Here is an 18,721-nt window from a genome sequence, read left to right as displayed (position 1 = left end):
GGCCCGGGCTGGGTCCTTATTGTAACGGTAATGATCTCGCCAAGTTATACAGAGGTCCGGGCCGGATCTTAACTGTAACGATTACGATTCCGTCCAGTTACACAAAGGACCCGGCCTGTATATTAACTGTAACGGTAACGACCTCGTCCAGTGACAGAGGACACGGGCCGGAGCTTAACTGAGACGTTAACGATCTTGTCCTATTTAACAATAGGAGATGTTCGTATGGATAGTATACACTGATGTAGCTTCTCACACAAATAAAATTAATAACCTATACATTTTATGTGTTTTAAATTATACCGAATTTTGGTAGTTACTATTGAGAGTATGTATTTAATGAAGTTATCGCAACATACTTACATGGACAAAACTCGCGAATGACGCACTCCTCTGTTTCTGTATCGCCACCAATACAAATGCCATCAGTTAAAGGCGGAGGTACATTACATAACCTGTGTCTACTTCTTCTGCCTCTGTCACATGACTGAGAACAGTCGGACCATGCAGACCAGTCACTCCAGGATATGTGAACTAGATATAGAAAAGTGAAAACCATATTAAACGTCAGTATTTAGAAATTATTTTTTAAAAAGTCAATAATTTGAATTTCCAGGCCTGATTGACGACAAAGGCAATTAAAGGTCCGCATCAAAACGGTTTCGACGCCATTTCCTAACAGCTTGCCAGTCATCAAACGTGTCGTTGTCAGTTATGTGACGTGTCGTTTTCAGTCATATGACATATCGTAGTCGAATGTTTTTTGGCAGTAATGTTTTTCTTGTTAGCGGTCCTGGACATGATCATTTGTGCATACCTCATTCGTTTAAAACAATCGTTTACAAATCGCAAAATGGCTTGTGATGGCTAGAGCAATTTTAGAAATGTAGAAACACCAACACGACTTAATTGTAACAGAAGCTGCAGATGAAGCTGAAACTTAGCATCATCTTATTAAACTCTACGATAGGTATATAAAATAAAGTTATGGCATGTAAACTTTTATTTCGAGTGAATTATACGACACAAAACATTGATCGTTGCACTGGTTATCAAACACAGTAATTGCATTTTTGATGAGCCTGTAAAATGTACTTATCAACATATTTGTTAACAATAATTACAGGTAGGCATTGTCCGAATATGTAATTGCTTTAAACACAGATAAACTTATCATTCTTACGTTAGCTATGAGTTACTTACGCCCCTGATGGTGACCATAATACCGTCTTTTATTGTAGAACTCTGCTCATTAATGATGCCATAAACTTCGGTTGTTCTGCCTATGAGCTCTTCAACCTTGTTTTCCAGCGTGGTAACAAGAGATTCAAGATTGGAAACTCTCTTAGTTAATGTACCAAGATCTCCTTGTATTGCGTCCAATCTCTGAAACAAGAACAATACCCCTGTTAAATGAAGGTATGGAACTGTAAGATTGCTCATCTAAATCCTTACATTTGACTTTTAAGTGCCTAGATGGCGCTTGGGCAGGTGTTTATGGTATTTTCAACAAGCCTCACAAAAGTCAATTTAACCGGAAATATTTTGCCGAAAAACGTTTTAAAAAACTATTTGCAACATTTCAATTGAAATGGCAGAGAAAATTTCATTTAAATTCTTAGTGAGAAAAATATCTGCAAACTGTCAAAGATTTGAAAATCCCGGATAGGAGTTTATGGGGTCATGAATTGCAAATTGTAAACAATTGTATGTGGCAGTTTTTATTTTTCATGTATTTGACTTAAAGGTTGCACAATGCATACCATAGTGAGTCAACTTTATCGTCTGTGCTGGTGCTTGTATAGATCAGCTATACTTAGCACAGGTATATCATTCCTCTGCATGAGTTATTGTTTATCTGATAAAAAAACGCCAAAAAAGTGTCCATACCAGGGCATGGATTATTGCGGCTTTAACTGATTTTGTAACGCACAATAGAATCAAAGCCGAATTAAAAAGAGGGAGGAGTTGTGTAATATAACAACATATTTGATATGTCACAAAAACAAACTCTATATTTCAACGTATATATTTTTAACCATAGTGTAGCTCGCAGAAGCTATCGTCCACGGACAATATCACGTGACAGGTCACTGAAACTACGTTATGACCTCAACACAAATATATGATGATATTCTATACCTAACGACATATTGTAGGTCTATAAAACTGTCGTCCTCGGTTTGTAACACTTGTCTTGTCCGTATAACTACATATTGACCTCAGCAGAAGAATATAAATTAGCAACACTTAAGTATTACCATTTAGTACGACTGTCAAGTATTACCATTTAGTATGACTGTTAAGTATTACCATTTAGTACGACTGTTAAGTATTACCATTTAGTACGATTGTCAAGTATTACCATTTAGTACGACTGATAAGCTAGCGTCCACAGTCACTAACAGGAAAGCTAAAGTAAATATTGACCCCAATAGAAGAACATAGTTCAACATTATCTATCTACTGCTATCTCGATCTGCAGAGAAGCTAGTGTCTTGGGTTAATATCTCGGAAACAGCCAGAACAACTACATATTGACCACAACAGAAGTATAGTATTGTAAAGTATAAACTTACCACCTCAACGTTGGACTGAAAGGCTTTCATCAGAGTCATTTGGCCTTCCAATATTGCCATTCTGTCTTCACTAACACAGGTCGTTACCATCAACGCAATCATAACGATATTTGCACGTAACCATATCATTCTGTAAACATTACATAATATATAAAAAAACATATTGTTTAAACAAGAACAGTATAAGTTGTTTAATGTGAATGAGTCCACATTTTAACAACATTTCATGGTCTAAATACATAACGACTGCATTATAATGTACACAATAATTTTGCTGCTTTATACTAAAGTGTACGATTATAAAATAGGTTGCTTTTATAATCATGTTTTATTTCAAAAAACCAGCATCTCTCCTTTTACGTTAGATCGACCACATTGAAGTTGTTTGAGCGTTACAAATAAGTGTGCAATCCATATGTGCATAAATCCTTTCATATAACAAATAACAATATTGATCACTGTATGACATGCGAATGTTTTTTGTACCATAAATACATATGTTGTCATATTTGCATTATTGTTCTATATGTGTATGTAAAACAATACTATGTTCACCACAGGGACAAGCTCAGTGACCACAAGTCTTCGAATGCCCTATTCAAGGTATCAGGTTATGGCCAGACAAACACATACACAAGAGGCACACAATATACAAAACAACATAGACAAACTACACCTACATCATAAAATAGTTTTTAATTGGTGTTGGGGTCAGTGATAAAGGTACTCGCCAATGTAATGTTTAAACTTGTAAAGACACGTAATACGCGACAATGTTTAAAATACTCTTTTAAATACTAGCTACATCCTTTCACTTTACAAATATTCGTATAAGACAATGGTAGGTATAAGTGGGCCGTGAGTGATTTGGATGGACTTTACAATAGCGTGTATAGTAGACTGGATAAAATAACTTAGGCGTCCCTACGAATAAGGCTTGGAAAACGTATACTATATATAACCCCTGGTTTCACAAGCTTTACGAACTAAGGAAACTCATTAATTACATGGTTGACTGTTGAATATGGTCCTTAATTACACAAACAATACAAAATAATGAGACGTTTTTGTTACCTTGGTTCGCTGTTGCTTAAAGGGCACATGGATTCATAAACATTACAGATTAAGCAGACTTCTATGTTAACTTGGTTGACTGTAATACGGCCCTTAGTTAAACAAACATTACAAACTAAGCAGATTTAGCTGTTACCTGCGTTCAATGTAATACGCCCCCTGGTTTTACAACTAAACAGAATTCTCTGTTACTTTGGTTGGCTGTATACGGCCCCTGGTTTCACAAACATTCCAACTAAGCAAACTTCTCTGTTACCTTGGTTGGCTCTAACACGGCCCTTGGTTTCACAAACATTACAAACTTAGCAGACTTCTCTTTTACCTTTGTTAACTGTAATACGGCCCCTGGTTTCACATTTATTACAAACAAAGCACACATCTATGTTACCTGGGTTGACTTTTGAATATGGCCCATGGTTTCATAAACCATATAAGCAAAGTAAAACTATCTTTTACCTGGTTTGACTGTTGAATACGGGCACTTGTTCCACAAGCGTTACTAAGCAGATTATCTGTTACACTGTGAAACAAAACAAATATCAGATGCAGAAGTTAATTTCTATACGGATTTGACAACACAAAATATAAAGACAATTTGGAATATAATCAATATAAACGACGTTAACATAGCTACCATTTTGGAACCAAATTTATCTGATAAATGCAGGGCAAAATAATTCACGAAGAAGCAACAGCAGCGCTCAAAACAATGAAACTGAATAATAATCCTGGACTTGATGGTCATACAGTCCTTTTGGGCTTTAATTGGAAATCTTATTATTAATTCTTTTAACGAAAGATATGAAAACGGCGAATTATTTTTTACTTAAAAAGAAGGAGTTTTTTTCGCTGTTGTATAAAAAGGCTGATCCCGAAAACCTTAATAATTGGGTTCCATTATTCCTTTTAAATATCGACTAGGAGCGAGTGGCAAAGATTTTAGCAAAACGTATGTAATTAGTCCTACCAAAAATTATAAGTTTTGATCAGCAAGGTTATATCAAGAACAGAAATATAGGTTTCAATATACGACTTATAAGTGATTTCATTGATTATACTGATCTTATACTGATCTTTATAACAAAAGGGGGCGATTCCATTTTTAGACTTCGACACAGTAGAAAAGTATTTTATGGTCGACATATTGAATAAATTCGGCTTTGGGGATTCGTTTATTAGATGGGTTAAGACTCTTTTTGGCAATTTAACGTCCAAAATAGCAAACAATGGATGGATATCAGACTCATTTTATTTACGACAGGACTGCTCTCTTTCTGCTCTTCTTTTTGTTGAAGTTGTATCAATTTAACTAAAACAATGTGAAACATATGATGGTATAAAAATAAAAGAAAACAACATTAAAGTTACCCAACTTGCAGACGACACTACTTTATTTCTTAAAAACCATTTAGAAAAAAACCTGTTTATTGTTTTAGAATTATTGATACCTTTGGAGCACATTCAGGTCTTAAACTTAACAAGATGAAAACGCTAGGTCTCTGGATAGGTACATCGAAAAAACAACCCGTCACTCTGTTACATGGTGTACAATTTTCTACAAAACATGTTAAATCTCTTGGGGTCTACTTTGGAAATACTAAAAATGTGTAAACCTTAGTTGGACCGACAAAAATCGAAAAGTGTAAGCAGCTAATTAACACTTGGAGTGAACAAAAACTTACAGACTTTGGAAAAATAACGGTTATAAAACCCTACTTTTTCCCAAGCCTGTTTACTTAGCTCAAAATAGTGTAACTTCCGATAACATTTCATTTTCAAGATAATAATTCAAAAAGATCCTGGAGTTTTTCCGGAACGGAAAAGAGATAAAATCAAACGTAAGACAGTTATTGGTAACAAGCTTGAAGGTGGTCTAGATATGCCAGATTTCAAGTTATTGTCTAAAAACCAGGCAATAAATTTTGAATTATCTTAAAAACAAAACGAATTGGATCGCTGAAAGTTATATGTTAAAACACTCTATACCAGCTAGCTGGAAAAAATATTGTTAAATCAAATGAATCATCAAATTCTATAGTTTACACACAAGCTAGAAATAAAGTTTCATAATAAACATCTAACCGAAATGACAAATAAAGAAATTTACCAGCTTTTTATTAGCTTTTGAAAAACCGTCCATTCATAGTAAGTGGACTCGCCGTCTTCGAGAAAAAGTAGAATGGAAATCATAATATTTTATTAATTATAAATGTATTGTTGACAATAAAGTCAAACAGTTCAAAATTAAACTGTTACATAATATTGTGACAACGAATCTGAATTAATTCACTTGGAAATCGAGAGACTGTCCTTGATGCATATATTGCTATGAAGTAGAAGATCATGAACAATTTTATACAGTGTTCTACTTTATCTATTTTGTGGAACACCGTAAACTCTGTGTTTAAAAAAAGTGGTATAAACAATCATCTCAACAACATAGATCCATCTTGGTAGGATATAAGATATACCAAAAAAGAATGTAATTGCATCAATATTGTATTGAGCCAAATTTTGATACTGTATTTATGAAACATACTTCATCAGTGATAGGAGAGCAAAATACATTGATATTTTGAGTATTTTATTTTATGATTTGCTTGCTTTACATATGTTCTTAAAGAAAAGAAATGTGAATGTTTGGTTTCTGAATGAGTTTATTAATAACAATAAACACATTATTTAACAATATATTGAAGATATGTATATTCATGTCAGTTCTATTGATCAGTATAAATGTATATCTGTACGATTGTGTATTTTTCTAAAGAAATAAACGGACTGTGAGTAACTGCAGTTCCAAAGAAAAACAGATTATGTTTTACCTGGCTTGACTTGGATAAGCGATTGGCTTCACATACATTACAAACTCAGCAGACTGCTCTGTTACCTGGGTTCACTGTTGTTATTACTGACTTATTTAATAGTTGTATTTCATGCTGGAATTTGTACCACCGTCCTAATATCTTGAAACGCTAGCCCCGTGTACTATTAGAGCTACATTAAGGTTATTTGTGATACATATTATTATGTAAAAGCAAATGTTTCAAACAATTATAAATACAATAAAACAAACAAACGGTAGTATGCCACCAGCCAAAGCAACATCACATAATGCATATATTTGAAAACTGCTTGTGCAAAGTTATGATTCATTGTCATTCTACATTGAAAAGTGTTTACAGTATTTCACGACCTTAATAATCAATAGCAAAATACTTTCATTTGTGTTATACTTGTTTCCTTTCGTCTCGAAATGAATGTTTCGTTTTATTTACAGTGACATAGAGATGACATGTATCATGTCTTATCTCGTGGTCAAGACATACTCGTTCCCACGACTAAGCATGTCGTAGCGACGATTTCGGGATGACTGTAAGTCCAGGAAAACCGTGGCCACACCAAAATAGGTTGTTAAATCGAGTAGTTTAAACTTATTTAGTTTTTCAACGACTGTGAAACAAGCTATAACAACTTATATTAACCACTCTCGTTGGCTCGATGTTGCACGAGAGTATGGTAGTATGTTGTTGGATAAACCAATCGAACCCGGGTCGCCTAGGTGAGAAACGAGTGCACTAACCAATGTGCGTACCGGACAACCAGTCGTTGTCACGACGTAACTTATTCATGTTCACGAGTTATATACCTGGAAACAATAAAGAAAGCTGTGGTGAAGAGTAAGGAATTCGTGGCTACGAAATAGATACTTTGTGGCCACGAGATAAAAAATGTTGTCTAAACGAGACAGAATATTGTGACAGCGAGATAAATATAATTCGAACATGTCACCCCTTTGCCACCGTATATTTGCCATGTATATATAATAAACGCATCGTTATTAACAAAATATATGCATACTTATGCATATGTTATAAAAATACATTTATAAATAAATTAGCATACCTTATATTAGTGGAAATGATTAATATGCTTTTAGTTTATCCAGTTCCGCACTTTTCAAAACGGCTCAGCAATCAAACATCCGCGTTTCTGATAGCTAGGGTGCCAGCACTCTTATATAAGCAGCTATTTCGAGCATCAGCCCACGTTTGTTTACATTGTAAATGCCGCATTTCTTGCACACTGCAGCAGATTGTAGAATGTTTATCCACAATACACATTTCAGGATGTTGAGTAACACTGTTATTCAGTTCTACGGTTAAACCAGGGACTAGCTGAAATTCAGCAAGAGCTTATCAGCATTGGAAATCATTATTTATTCAACGGTAAATTCTGAAAGACTTTATGCTCAGAATCTTGATCATCACAATAAGGGTCTTCGTCGATCTGATCTTGTTTGAGCCTTGTTATTTTCTTTTAATTCTTGGGACACAGTTTAATGTTGTTAAATTTAAGTACGTATTATTTTGATGCACTAAATTGTGACAGTATATTTCTTTTATCTCAGAATCAACCTTCAATCATGTCATATAAGACTCACATTAGAACAGATCTCAATTGAAAACTGCTCTGCTAAAAATATAATGGTTTTCTTAATAAGCAATATGGTAGCGAGTTTAGCCATACAACCCCGAAAGTAAGTATTAATAACGGCAAACTGTTCTTTTGTCAGAAGTTTGTGACAGTGCAGCTTGAAACAGAAAATATATGACTCCTTTTGTTTCATAGTCTATAAAGAGCCAAAGTTTTTGCTTTATCTTATTTTAAAATTTAATATACCTGTTTAATCTAGTCTGCATTTCTTTAACCATATCATAGATAAAAAAACTGACTTGACTGTTGATTTTGATAGCGAATACCCGGGTTCATGCCGTGGCGCCATAGTAAAAGCAAACTCCACAGCCGAACGGTATAATTGCCGCTGTATATCCAAAAAAACAAACAGTTACATGCTGTGACGCAATATTTAAGGCAAGTTCAAGAACGAGACATTATAAGTTCCGCTGTGTACCCAAAAACCAGGTTACATACTGTGGCGCAATATTTGAAGCAAGCTCCATAACGAGACATTAGAAGTGACGCTTTATATTCAAATATCTGGTTACATAGGTCGTTTCCAAATATATGTTCCCCGACAGCCAGGTTTCCCAGCGGTTTAAGTGGGGTGAAAGAAAATCTTCTTACATAGGGAAATGTCTTCGTGATGAATCGTGGATAGTCCTTAGAGATTGAGAAAGGCCACAAATGTGCGAGAATGATGCAATATCAAACATGAAAGCCAGGATTTTTTAGTGTCATATTTGCAAGAAACACAGGTGAAAGTTTATTATTTGAAAAATCAAAGTTCGTCGAAAGGCAGCCCTGTTGTCAAACCGTTTGAGATTGTTGTTGTTGCCTTTTTTGAAAGAATGTTGCATCCCTTGAACGACCGTTAAATCATTAATGCGTGTTTTACTCCAGCTAAAGTGGGAAACTTAAACAAAATAAATGCCGGCGTAGACAAATATAAAACTATTTTGAGCTGGAGAAGTATTTTACGCACAGCATTAACTGATATACTTTTGTTTTGAATTCTGCCTTGTAACCTGTGTAGGAAAATAAGATTCAGCAGATTGCAATAGTGACTTTACCCCTAATGTTTGAAATTGCCTTGATGTAATAATATTACCCTGTCGTCCATGTCAATCTTAGCTTCTTTTTTTGTTTCCTTTATTGTCAGGGATGGGGGTCCAAATGAGAGATTTACAACTGATTAATCGGGAAAAGAAAACCTACTTACAGGATACATATACACGTCTTAGTTATCCTCGTCCGAACTGTCTTTGTCGGTTTGACCATAATACACCAGATTCTGATTTTAACTTCGGAACGTTATGGCAAAGTGATTTAGTTTTTGACACTCATGGTGTCGTCGTCGTTGTTGTTGTTGTTGTTGTTGTTGTTGTAGTTTCTGCGGGTTGCGCTGTGTCGAAAGTTGCGTTTGTTGCGGCAGTCCTCTACGACGAATGGTATCGACAGCAACATCTATTGGTTGTTTCCCTTGGTTTATTCGTTTTGAATTTTGCTTTAATCGTGTCATTTGTCAATCATTATTGTTGATGTTAATGTTAAGTCTTTCCGTTTTCATTAAGTTTTCTCTCATTTTGTCGCTTTTGCATCCGAATTTGTCTCTTATTATGTCATCCGTTTTGTCAATTTTATCACAGTCTCTGGCACTCAGTGTGACTCATGATACAAATTCAGCTATTGAATTTTTGTTCGGTGTTTCATTATTGAAACGGTATCTTGCAAATACGGGAATGCATTTTGCAAACTTGAAGACTTTGAGCTAATAATTTCTGTGAGGTCGATTAATGAAGCCTGTATTGTCATCCTACGATCCCCAAGCCATTACAGTATATATGCAAACTCATTGTCCTCCCATAGTACCCAAACCGTAACAGTATATATGCAACTTTATTGTCTTCCCACACTACCCAAACGATAACAGTATATATGCAACTTTATGGTCCTCCCGCAGTACCCAAGCCGTACCAGTATATTTGCAACTTTATTGTCCTCCCGCACTACCCAAACGATAACAGTATATATGCAACTTTATTGTCCTCCAGCAGTACCCAAACCGTACCCAAACCGTAACAGTATATATGCAACTTTATTGTCCTCACACAGTACCGAAACCATTACAGTATATATGCAACTGTAATGTCCAACCGCAGTACCCAAACCGTAACAGTAAATATGCAACTCTATTGTCCTCCCGCACTACCCAAACCGTAACAGTATATATGCAACTTTATTGTCCTCAGGCAGTACCCAAACCGTAACATTATATTTGCAACTTTATTGTCCTCCCACAGTACACAAACTGAACAGTATATATGAAACTTTATTGTCCTCAGGCAGTACCCAAACCGTAACAGGATATATGCAACTTTATTGTCCTCCTGCAGTACCCAAACCGTAACAGTATATATTCAACTTTATTGTCCTCCCGCAGTACCCAAACCGTAACAGTATATATGCAACTTTATTGTCCTCCCGCGCTACCCAAACCGTAACAGTATATATGCAACTTTATTGTCCTCCCGCGCTACCCAAACCGTAACAGTATATATGCAACTTTATTGTCCTCCCGCAGTACCCAAACCGTAACAGTATATATGCAACTTTATTGTCCTCCCGCAGTACCCAAACCGTAACAGTATATATGCAACTTTATTGTCCTCCCGCAGTACCCAAACCGTAACAGGATATATGCAACTTTATGGTCCTCCCGCAGTACCCAAACCGTAACAGGATATATGCAACTTTATTGTCCTCCCGCAGTACCCAAACCGTAACAGTATATATGCAACTTTATTGTCCTCCTGCAGTACCCAAACCGTAACAGTATATATGCAACTTTATTGTCCTCCTGCAGTACCCAAACCGTAACAGGGTATATGAAACTTTATTGTCCTCCCGCAGTGCCCAAACCGTAACAGGATATATGCAACTTTATTGTCCTCCCGCAGTACCCAAACCGTAACAGTATATATGCAACTTTAATGTCCTCCCGCAGTACCCAAACCGTAACAGTATATATGAAACTTTATTGTCCTCCCGCAGTACCCAAACCGTAACAGGATATATGCAACTTTATTGTCCTCCCGCAATACCCAAACCGTAACAGTATATATGCAACTTTATTGTCCTCCCGCGCTACCCAAACCGTAACAGGATATATGCAACTTTATTGTCCTCCCGCAGTACCCAAACCGTAACAGTATATATGCAACTTTATTGTCCTCCCGCACTACCCAAACCGTAACAGGATATATGCAACTTTATGGTCCTCCCGCAGTACCCAAACCGTAACAGGATATATGCAACTTTATTGTCCTCCCGCAGTACCCAAACCGTAACAGGATATATGCAACTTTATTGTCCTCCCGCAGTACCCAAACCGTAACAGTATATATGCAACTTTATTGTCCTCCCGCACTACCCAAACCGTAACAGGATATAGGCAACTTTATGGTCCTCCCGCACTACCCAAACCGTAACAGTATATATGCAACTTTATGGTCCTCCCGCAGTACCCAAACCGTAACAGGATATATGCAACTTTATGGTCCTCCTGCAGTACCCAAACCGTAACAGTATATATGCAACTTTATTGTCCTCCCGCAGTACCCAAACCGTAACAGTATATATGCAACTTTATTGTCCTCCCGCAGTACCCAAACCGTAACAGTATATATGCAACTTTACTGTCCTCCCGCAGTACCCAAACCGTAACAGTATATATGCAACTTTACTGTCCTCCCGCAGTACCCAAACCGTAACAGGATATATGCAACTTTATTGTCCACCCGCAGTACCCAAACCGTAACAGGATATATGCAACTTTATTGTCCACCCGCAGTACCCAAACCGTAACAGTATATATGCAACTTTATTGTCCTCCCGCAGTTCCCAAACCGTAACAGTATATATGCAACTTTATTGTCCTCCCGCAGTACCCAAACCGTAACAGGATATATACAACTTTATTGTCCTCCCTCAGTACCCAAACCGTAACAGGATATATGCAACTTTATTGTCCTCCCGCAGTATCCAAACCGTAACAGTATATATGCAACTTTATTGTCCTCCCGCACTACCCAAACCGTAACAGGATATATGCAACTTTATTGTCCACCCGCAGTACCCAAACCGTAACAGGATATATGCAACTTTATTGTCCTCCCGCAGTACCCAAACCGTAACAGTATATATGCAACTTTATTGTCCTCCTGCAGTACCCAAACCGTAACAGTATATATGCAACTTTATTGTCCTCCCGCACTACCCAAACCGTAACAGGATATATGCAACTTTATTGTCCTCCCGCAGTACCCAAACCGTAACAGTATATATGCAACTTTATTGTCCTCCCGCAGTACCCAAACCGTAACAGTATATATGCAACTTTATTGTCCTCCCGCAGTACCCAAACCGTAACAGGATATATGCAACTTTATTGTCCATCCGCAGTACCCAAACCGTAACAGTATATATGCAACTTTATTGTCCTCCCACACTACCCAAACCGTAACAGTATATATACAACTTTATTGTCCTCCCGCTGTACCCAAACCGTAACAGGATATATGCAACTTTATTGTCCTCCCGCAGTACCCAAACCGTAACAGGATATATGAAACTTTATTGTCCTCCCGCACTACCCAAACCGTAACAGTATATATGCAACTTTATTGTCCTCCCGCAGTACCCAAACCGTAACAGTATATATGCAACTTTATGGTCCTCCCGCAGTACCAAAACCGTAACAGTATATATGCAACTTTACTGTCCTCCCGCACTACCCAAACCGTAACAGGATATATGCAACTTTATGGTCCTCCCGCAGTACCCAAACCGTAACAGGATATATGCAACTTTATTGTCCTCCCGCACTACCCAAACCGTAACAGGATATATGCAACTTTATTGTCCTCCCGCACTACCCAAACCGTAACAGGATATATGCAACTTTATTGTCCTCCCGCAGTACCCAAACCGTAACAGGATATATGCAACTTTATTGTCCTCCCGCAGTACCCAAACCGTAACAGGATATATGCAACTTTATTGTCCTCCCGCAGTACCCAACCGTAACAGGATACATGCAACTTTATTGTCCTCCCGCAGTACCCAAACCGTAACAGGATATATGCAACTTTATTGTCCTCCCGCAGTACCCAAACCGTAACAGGATATATGCAACTTTATTGTCCACCCGCAGTACCCAAACCGTAACAGTATATATGCAACTTTATTGTCCTCCCGCAGTACCCAAACCGTAACAGGATATATGCAACTTTATTGTCCTCCCGCACTACCCAAACCGTAACAGTATATATGCAACTTTATGGTCCTCCCGCGCTACCCAAACCGTAACAGTATATATGCAACTTTATTGTCCTCCCGCAGTACCCAAACTGAACAGTATATATGCAACTTTATTGTCCTCCCGCAGTACCCAAACCGTAACAGTATATATGCAACTTTATTGTCCTCCCGCAGTACCCAAACCGTAACAGTATACATGCAACTTTATTGTCCTCCCGCAGTACCCAAACCGTAACAGTATATATGCAACTTTATGGTCCTCCCGCAGTACCCAAACCGTAACAGGATATATGCAACTTTACTGTCCTCCCGCAGTACCCAAACCGTAACAGTATATATGCAACTTTATTGTCCTCCCGCAGTACCCAAACCGTAACAGGATACATGCAACTTTATTGTCCTCCCGCAGTGCCCAAACCGTAACAGTATATATGCAACTTTATTGTCCTCCCGCGCTACCCAAACCGTAACAGTATATATGCAACTTTATTGTCCTCCTGCAGTACCCAAACCGTAACAGGATATATGCAACTTTATTTCCTCCCGCCTACCCAAAACCGTAACAGTATATATGCAACTTTATTGTCCTCCCGCAGTACCCAAACCGTAACAGTATATATGCAACTTTATTGTCCTCCCGCAGTACCCAAACCGTAACAGGATATATGCAACTTTATGGTCCTCCCGCGCTACCCAAACCGTAACAGTATATATGCAACTTTACTGTCCTCCCGCAGTATCCAAACCGTAACAGTATATATGCAACTTTATTGTCCTCCCGCAGTACCCAAACCGTAACAGGATATATGCAACTTTATTGTCCTCCCGCAGTACCCAAACCGTAACAGTATATATGCAACTTTATTGTCCTCCCGCAGTACCCAAACCGTAACAGTATATATGCAACTTTACTGTCCTCCCGCAGTATCCAAACCGTAACAGTATATATGCAACTTTATTGTCCTCCCGCAGTACCCAAACCGTAACAGTATATATGCAACTTTATTGTCCTCCCGCACTACCCAAACCGTAACAGTATATATGCAACTTTATTGTCCTCCTGCAGTACCCAAACCGTAACAGGATATATGCAACTTTATTGTCCTCCCGCACTACCCAAACCGTAACAGTATATATGCAACTTTACTGTCCTCCCGCAGTACCCAAACCGTAACAGTATATATGCAACTTTATTGTCCTCCCGCAGTACCCAAACCGTAACAGTATATATGCAACTTTATTGTCCTCCCGCACTACCCAAACCGTAACAGTATATATGCAACTTTATTGTCCTCCTGCAGTACCCAAACCGTAACAGGATATATGCAACTTTATTGTCCTCCCGCACTACCCAAACCGTAACAGTATATATGCAACTTTACTGTCCTCCCGCAGTACCCAAACCGTAACAGTATATATGCAACTTTATTGTCCTCCCGCAGTACCCAAACCGTAACAGGATATATGCAACTTTATGGTCCTCCCACAGTACCCAAACCGTAACAGTATATATACAACTTTATTGTCCTCCCGCGCTACCCAAACCGTAACAGTATATATGCAACTTTATTGTCCTCCCGCAGTACCCAAACCGTAACAGTATATATGCAACTTTATTGTCCTCCCGCAGTACCCAAACCGTAACAGTATATATGCAACTTTATGGTCCTCCCGCAGTATCCAAACCGTAACAGTATATATGCAACTTTATTGTCCTCCCGCAGTACCCAAACCGTAACAGTATATATGCAACTTTATTGTCCTCCTGCAGTACCCAAACGTAACAGTATATATGCAACTTTATTGTCCTCCCGCAGTACCCAAACCGTAACAGTATATATGCAACTTTATTGTCCTCCCGCAGTACCCAAACCGTAACAGTATATATGAAACTTTATTGTCCTCCCGCAGTACCCAAACCGTAACAGTATATATGCAACTTTATTGTCCTCCCGCAGTACCCAAACCGTAACAGTATATATGCAACTTTATTGTCCTCCCGCAGTACCCAAACCGTAACAGTATATATGAAACTTTATTGTCCTCCCGCAGTACCCAAACCGTAACAGTATATATGCAACTTTATTGTCCTCCCGCAGTACCCAAACCGTAACAGTATATATGAAACTTTATTGTCCTCCCGCACTACCCAAACCGTAACAGGATATATGCAACTTTATTGTCCTCCCGCAGTACCCAAACCGTAACAGTATATATGCAACTTTATGGTCCTCCCGCAGTACCCAAACCGTAACAGTATATATGAAACTTTATTGTCCTCCCGCAGTACCCAAACCGTAACAGTATATATGCAACTTTATGGTCCTCCCGCAGTACCCAAACCGTAACAGGACATATGCAACTTTATTGTCCTCCCGCGCTACCCAAACCGTAACAGTATATATGCAACTTTATTGTCCTCCCGCGCTACCCAAACCGTAACAGTATATATGCAACTTTATTGTCCTCCCGCACTACCCAAACCGTAACAGTATATATGCAACTTTATGGTCTTCCCGCGCTACCCAAACCGTAATAGTATATATGCAACTTTATTGTCCTCCCGCAGTACACAAACTGTAACAGTATATATGCAACTTTATTGTCCTCCCGCACTACCCAAACCGTAACAGTATATATGCAACTTTATTGTCCTCCCGCACTACCCAAACCGTAACAGTATATATGCAACTTTATTGTCCTCCCACAGTACCCAAACCGTAACAGGATATATACAACTTTATTGTCCTCCTGCAGTACCCAAACCGTAAAAGTATATATGCAACTTTATTGTCCTCCCGCAGTACCCAAACCGTAACAGGATATATACAACTTTATTGTCCTCCCGCAGTACACAAACTGTAACAGTATATATGCAACTTTATTGTCCTCCCGCAGTACCCAAACCGTAACAGTATATATGCAACTTTACTGTCCTCCCGCACTACCCAAACCGTAACAGTATATATACAACTTTATTGTCCTCCCGCAGTACCCAAACCGTAACAGGATATATGCAACTTTATTGTCCTCCCGCAGTACCCAAACCGTAACAGGATATATGCAACTTTATTGTCCACCCGCAGTACCCAAACCGTAACAGTATATATGCAACTTTATTGTCCTCCCGCACTACCCAAACCGTAACAGTATATATGCAACTTTATTGTCCACCCGCAGTACCCAAACCGTAACAGGATACATGCAACTTTATTGTCCTCCCGCAGTACCCAAACCGTAACAGTATATATGCAACTTTATTGTCCTCCCGCAGTACCCAAACCGTAACAGGATATATGCAACTTTATTGTCCTCCCGCAGTACCCAAACCGTAACAGATATATACAACTTTATTGTCCTCCCGCAGTACCCAAACCGTAACAGGATATATGCAACTTTATTGTCCTCCCGCGGTACCCAAACCGTAACAGTAATATACAACTTTATTGTCCTCCTGCAGTACCCAAACCGTAACATATATGCAACTTTATGGTCCTCCTCAGTACCCAAACCGTAACAGTATATATACAACTTTATTGTCCTCCCGCAGTACCCAAACCGTAACAGTATATATGCAACTTTATTGTCCTCCGCAGTACCCAACCGTAACAGTATATATGCAACTTTATTGTCACCCGCAGTACCCAAACCGTAACAGTATATATGAAACTTTATTGTCCTCCCGCAGTACCCAAACCGTAACAGGATATATGCAACTTTATGTCCTCCCGCACTACCCAACCGTAACGTATATATGCAACTTATGTCCTCCGCAGTACCCAAACCGTAACAGGATATATGCAACTTTATGGTACTCCCGCAGTACCCAAACCGTAACAGGATATATGCAACTTTATGGTCCTCCCGCACTACCCAAACCGTAACAGTATATATGCCACTTATTGTCTCACCGCAGTACCCAAACCGTAACAGATATATGCAACTTTATGGTCCTCCCGCAGTACCCAAACCGTAACAGGATATATGCAACTTTATTGTCCTCCCGCAGTACCAAACCGTAACAGGATATATGCAACTTTATTTGCTCCTGCAGTACCCAAACCGTAACAGGATATATGCAACTTTATTGTCCTCCCGCAGTACCCAAACCGTAACAGGATATATGCAACTTTATGGTCCTCCGCACTACCCAAACCGTAACAGTATATATGCACTTTATTGTCCTCCCGCAGTACCCAAACCGTAACAGGATATATGCAACTTTATGGTCCTCCCGCAGTACCCAAACCGTAACAGATATATGCAACTTTATTGTCCTCCCTGCAGTACCCAAACCGTAACAGGATATATGCAACTTTATTGTCCTCCCGCAGTACCCAAACCGTAACAGGATATATGCAACTTTATGGTCCTCCCGCACTACCCAAACCGTAACAGATATATGCCACTTATTGTCCTCCCGCAGTACCCAAACCGTAACAGGATATATGCAACTTTATGGTCCTCCCGCACTACCCAAACCGTAACAGTATATATGCCACTTTATTGTCCTCCCGCAGTACCCAAACCGTAACAGGATATATGCAACTTTATGGTCCTCCCGCACTACCCAAACCGTAACAGTATATATGCCACTTTATTGTCCTCCCGCAGTACCCAAACCGTAACAGGATATATGCAACTTTATGTCCTCCCGCAGTACCCAAACAGTAACAGGATATATGCAACTTTATTGTCCTCCCTCAGTACCCAAACCGTAACAGTATATATACAACTTTATTGTCCTCCCGCAGTACCCAAACCGTAACAGGATATATGCAACTTTACTGTCCTCCCGCAGTACACAAACCGTAACAGGATATATGCAACTTTATTGTCCTCCCGCACTACCCAAACCGTAACAGTATATACAACTTTATTGTCCTCCCGCAGTACCCAAACCGTAACAGGATATATGCAACTTTATTGTCCTCCCGCACTACCCAAACCGTAACAGTATATATACAACTTTATTGTCCTCCCGCAGTACCCAAACCGTAACAGGATATATGCAACTTTATTGTCCTCCCGCATACCCAAACCGTAACAGTTATATACAACTTTATTGTCCTCCTGCAGTACCCAAACCGTAACAGTATATATACAACTTATTGTCCTCCCGCAGTACCCAAACCGTAACAGTATATATGCAACTTATTGTCCTCCCGCAGTACCCAAACCGTAACAGTATATATACAACTTTATTGTCCTCCTGCAGTACCCAAACCGTAACAGTATATATGCAACTTTATTGTCCTCCCGCAGTACCCAAACCGTAACAGATA

The 18,721-nt window shown here is 38.8% G+C and overlaps 1 protein-coding gene and 1 long non-coding RNA gene across 2 annotated transcripts in view; both read right to left on the bottom strand.

Moving 5' to 3' along the window:
• Window positions 1–559, bottom strand: part of LOC128240442 (uncharacterized) — a 38,455-nt gene extending 37,896 nt beyond the window's left edge. Inside the window, exon 1 of the mRNA XM_052957081.1 lies at window positions 364–559. Within this exon, the coding sequence (XP_052813041.1) occupies window positions 364–559 (196 nt within the window). The remainder of the gene's footprint in view (window positions 1–363) is intronic.
• Window positions 560–965: 406 nt separating this feature from the next.
• Window positions 966–7,639, bottom strand: LOC128240145 (uncharacterized). Its single transcript, XR_008262054.1, has 4 exons — window positions 7,560–7,639; window positions 4,110–4,173; window positions 2,580–2,709; window positions 966–1,386 (listed from the first exon to the last, which is right to left on the bottom strand). It is a non-coding gene; the product is annotated as an uncharacterized LOC128240145 (long non-coding RNA).
• Window positions 7,640–18,721: the final 11,082 nt, after the last annotated feature.

The sequence above is a fragment of the Mya arenaria genome, chromosome 7, assembly GCF_026914265.1.
Source record: "Mya arenaria isolate MELC-2E11 chromosome 7, ASM2691426v1".
In the NCBI taxonomy this organism is placed as follows: Eukaryota; Metazoa; Mollusca; class Bivalvia; order Myida; family Myidae; genus Mya; species Mya arenaria.
Note: the sequence above shows the minus strand (reverse complement) of the source record. Positions and strands in the feature narration are given on the sequence as shown.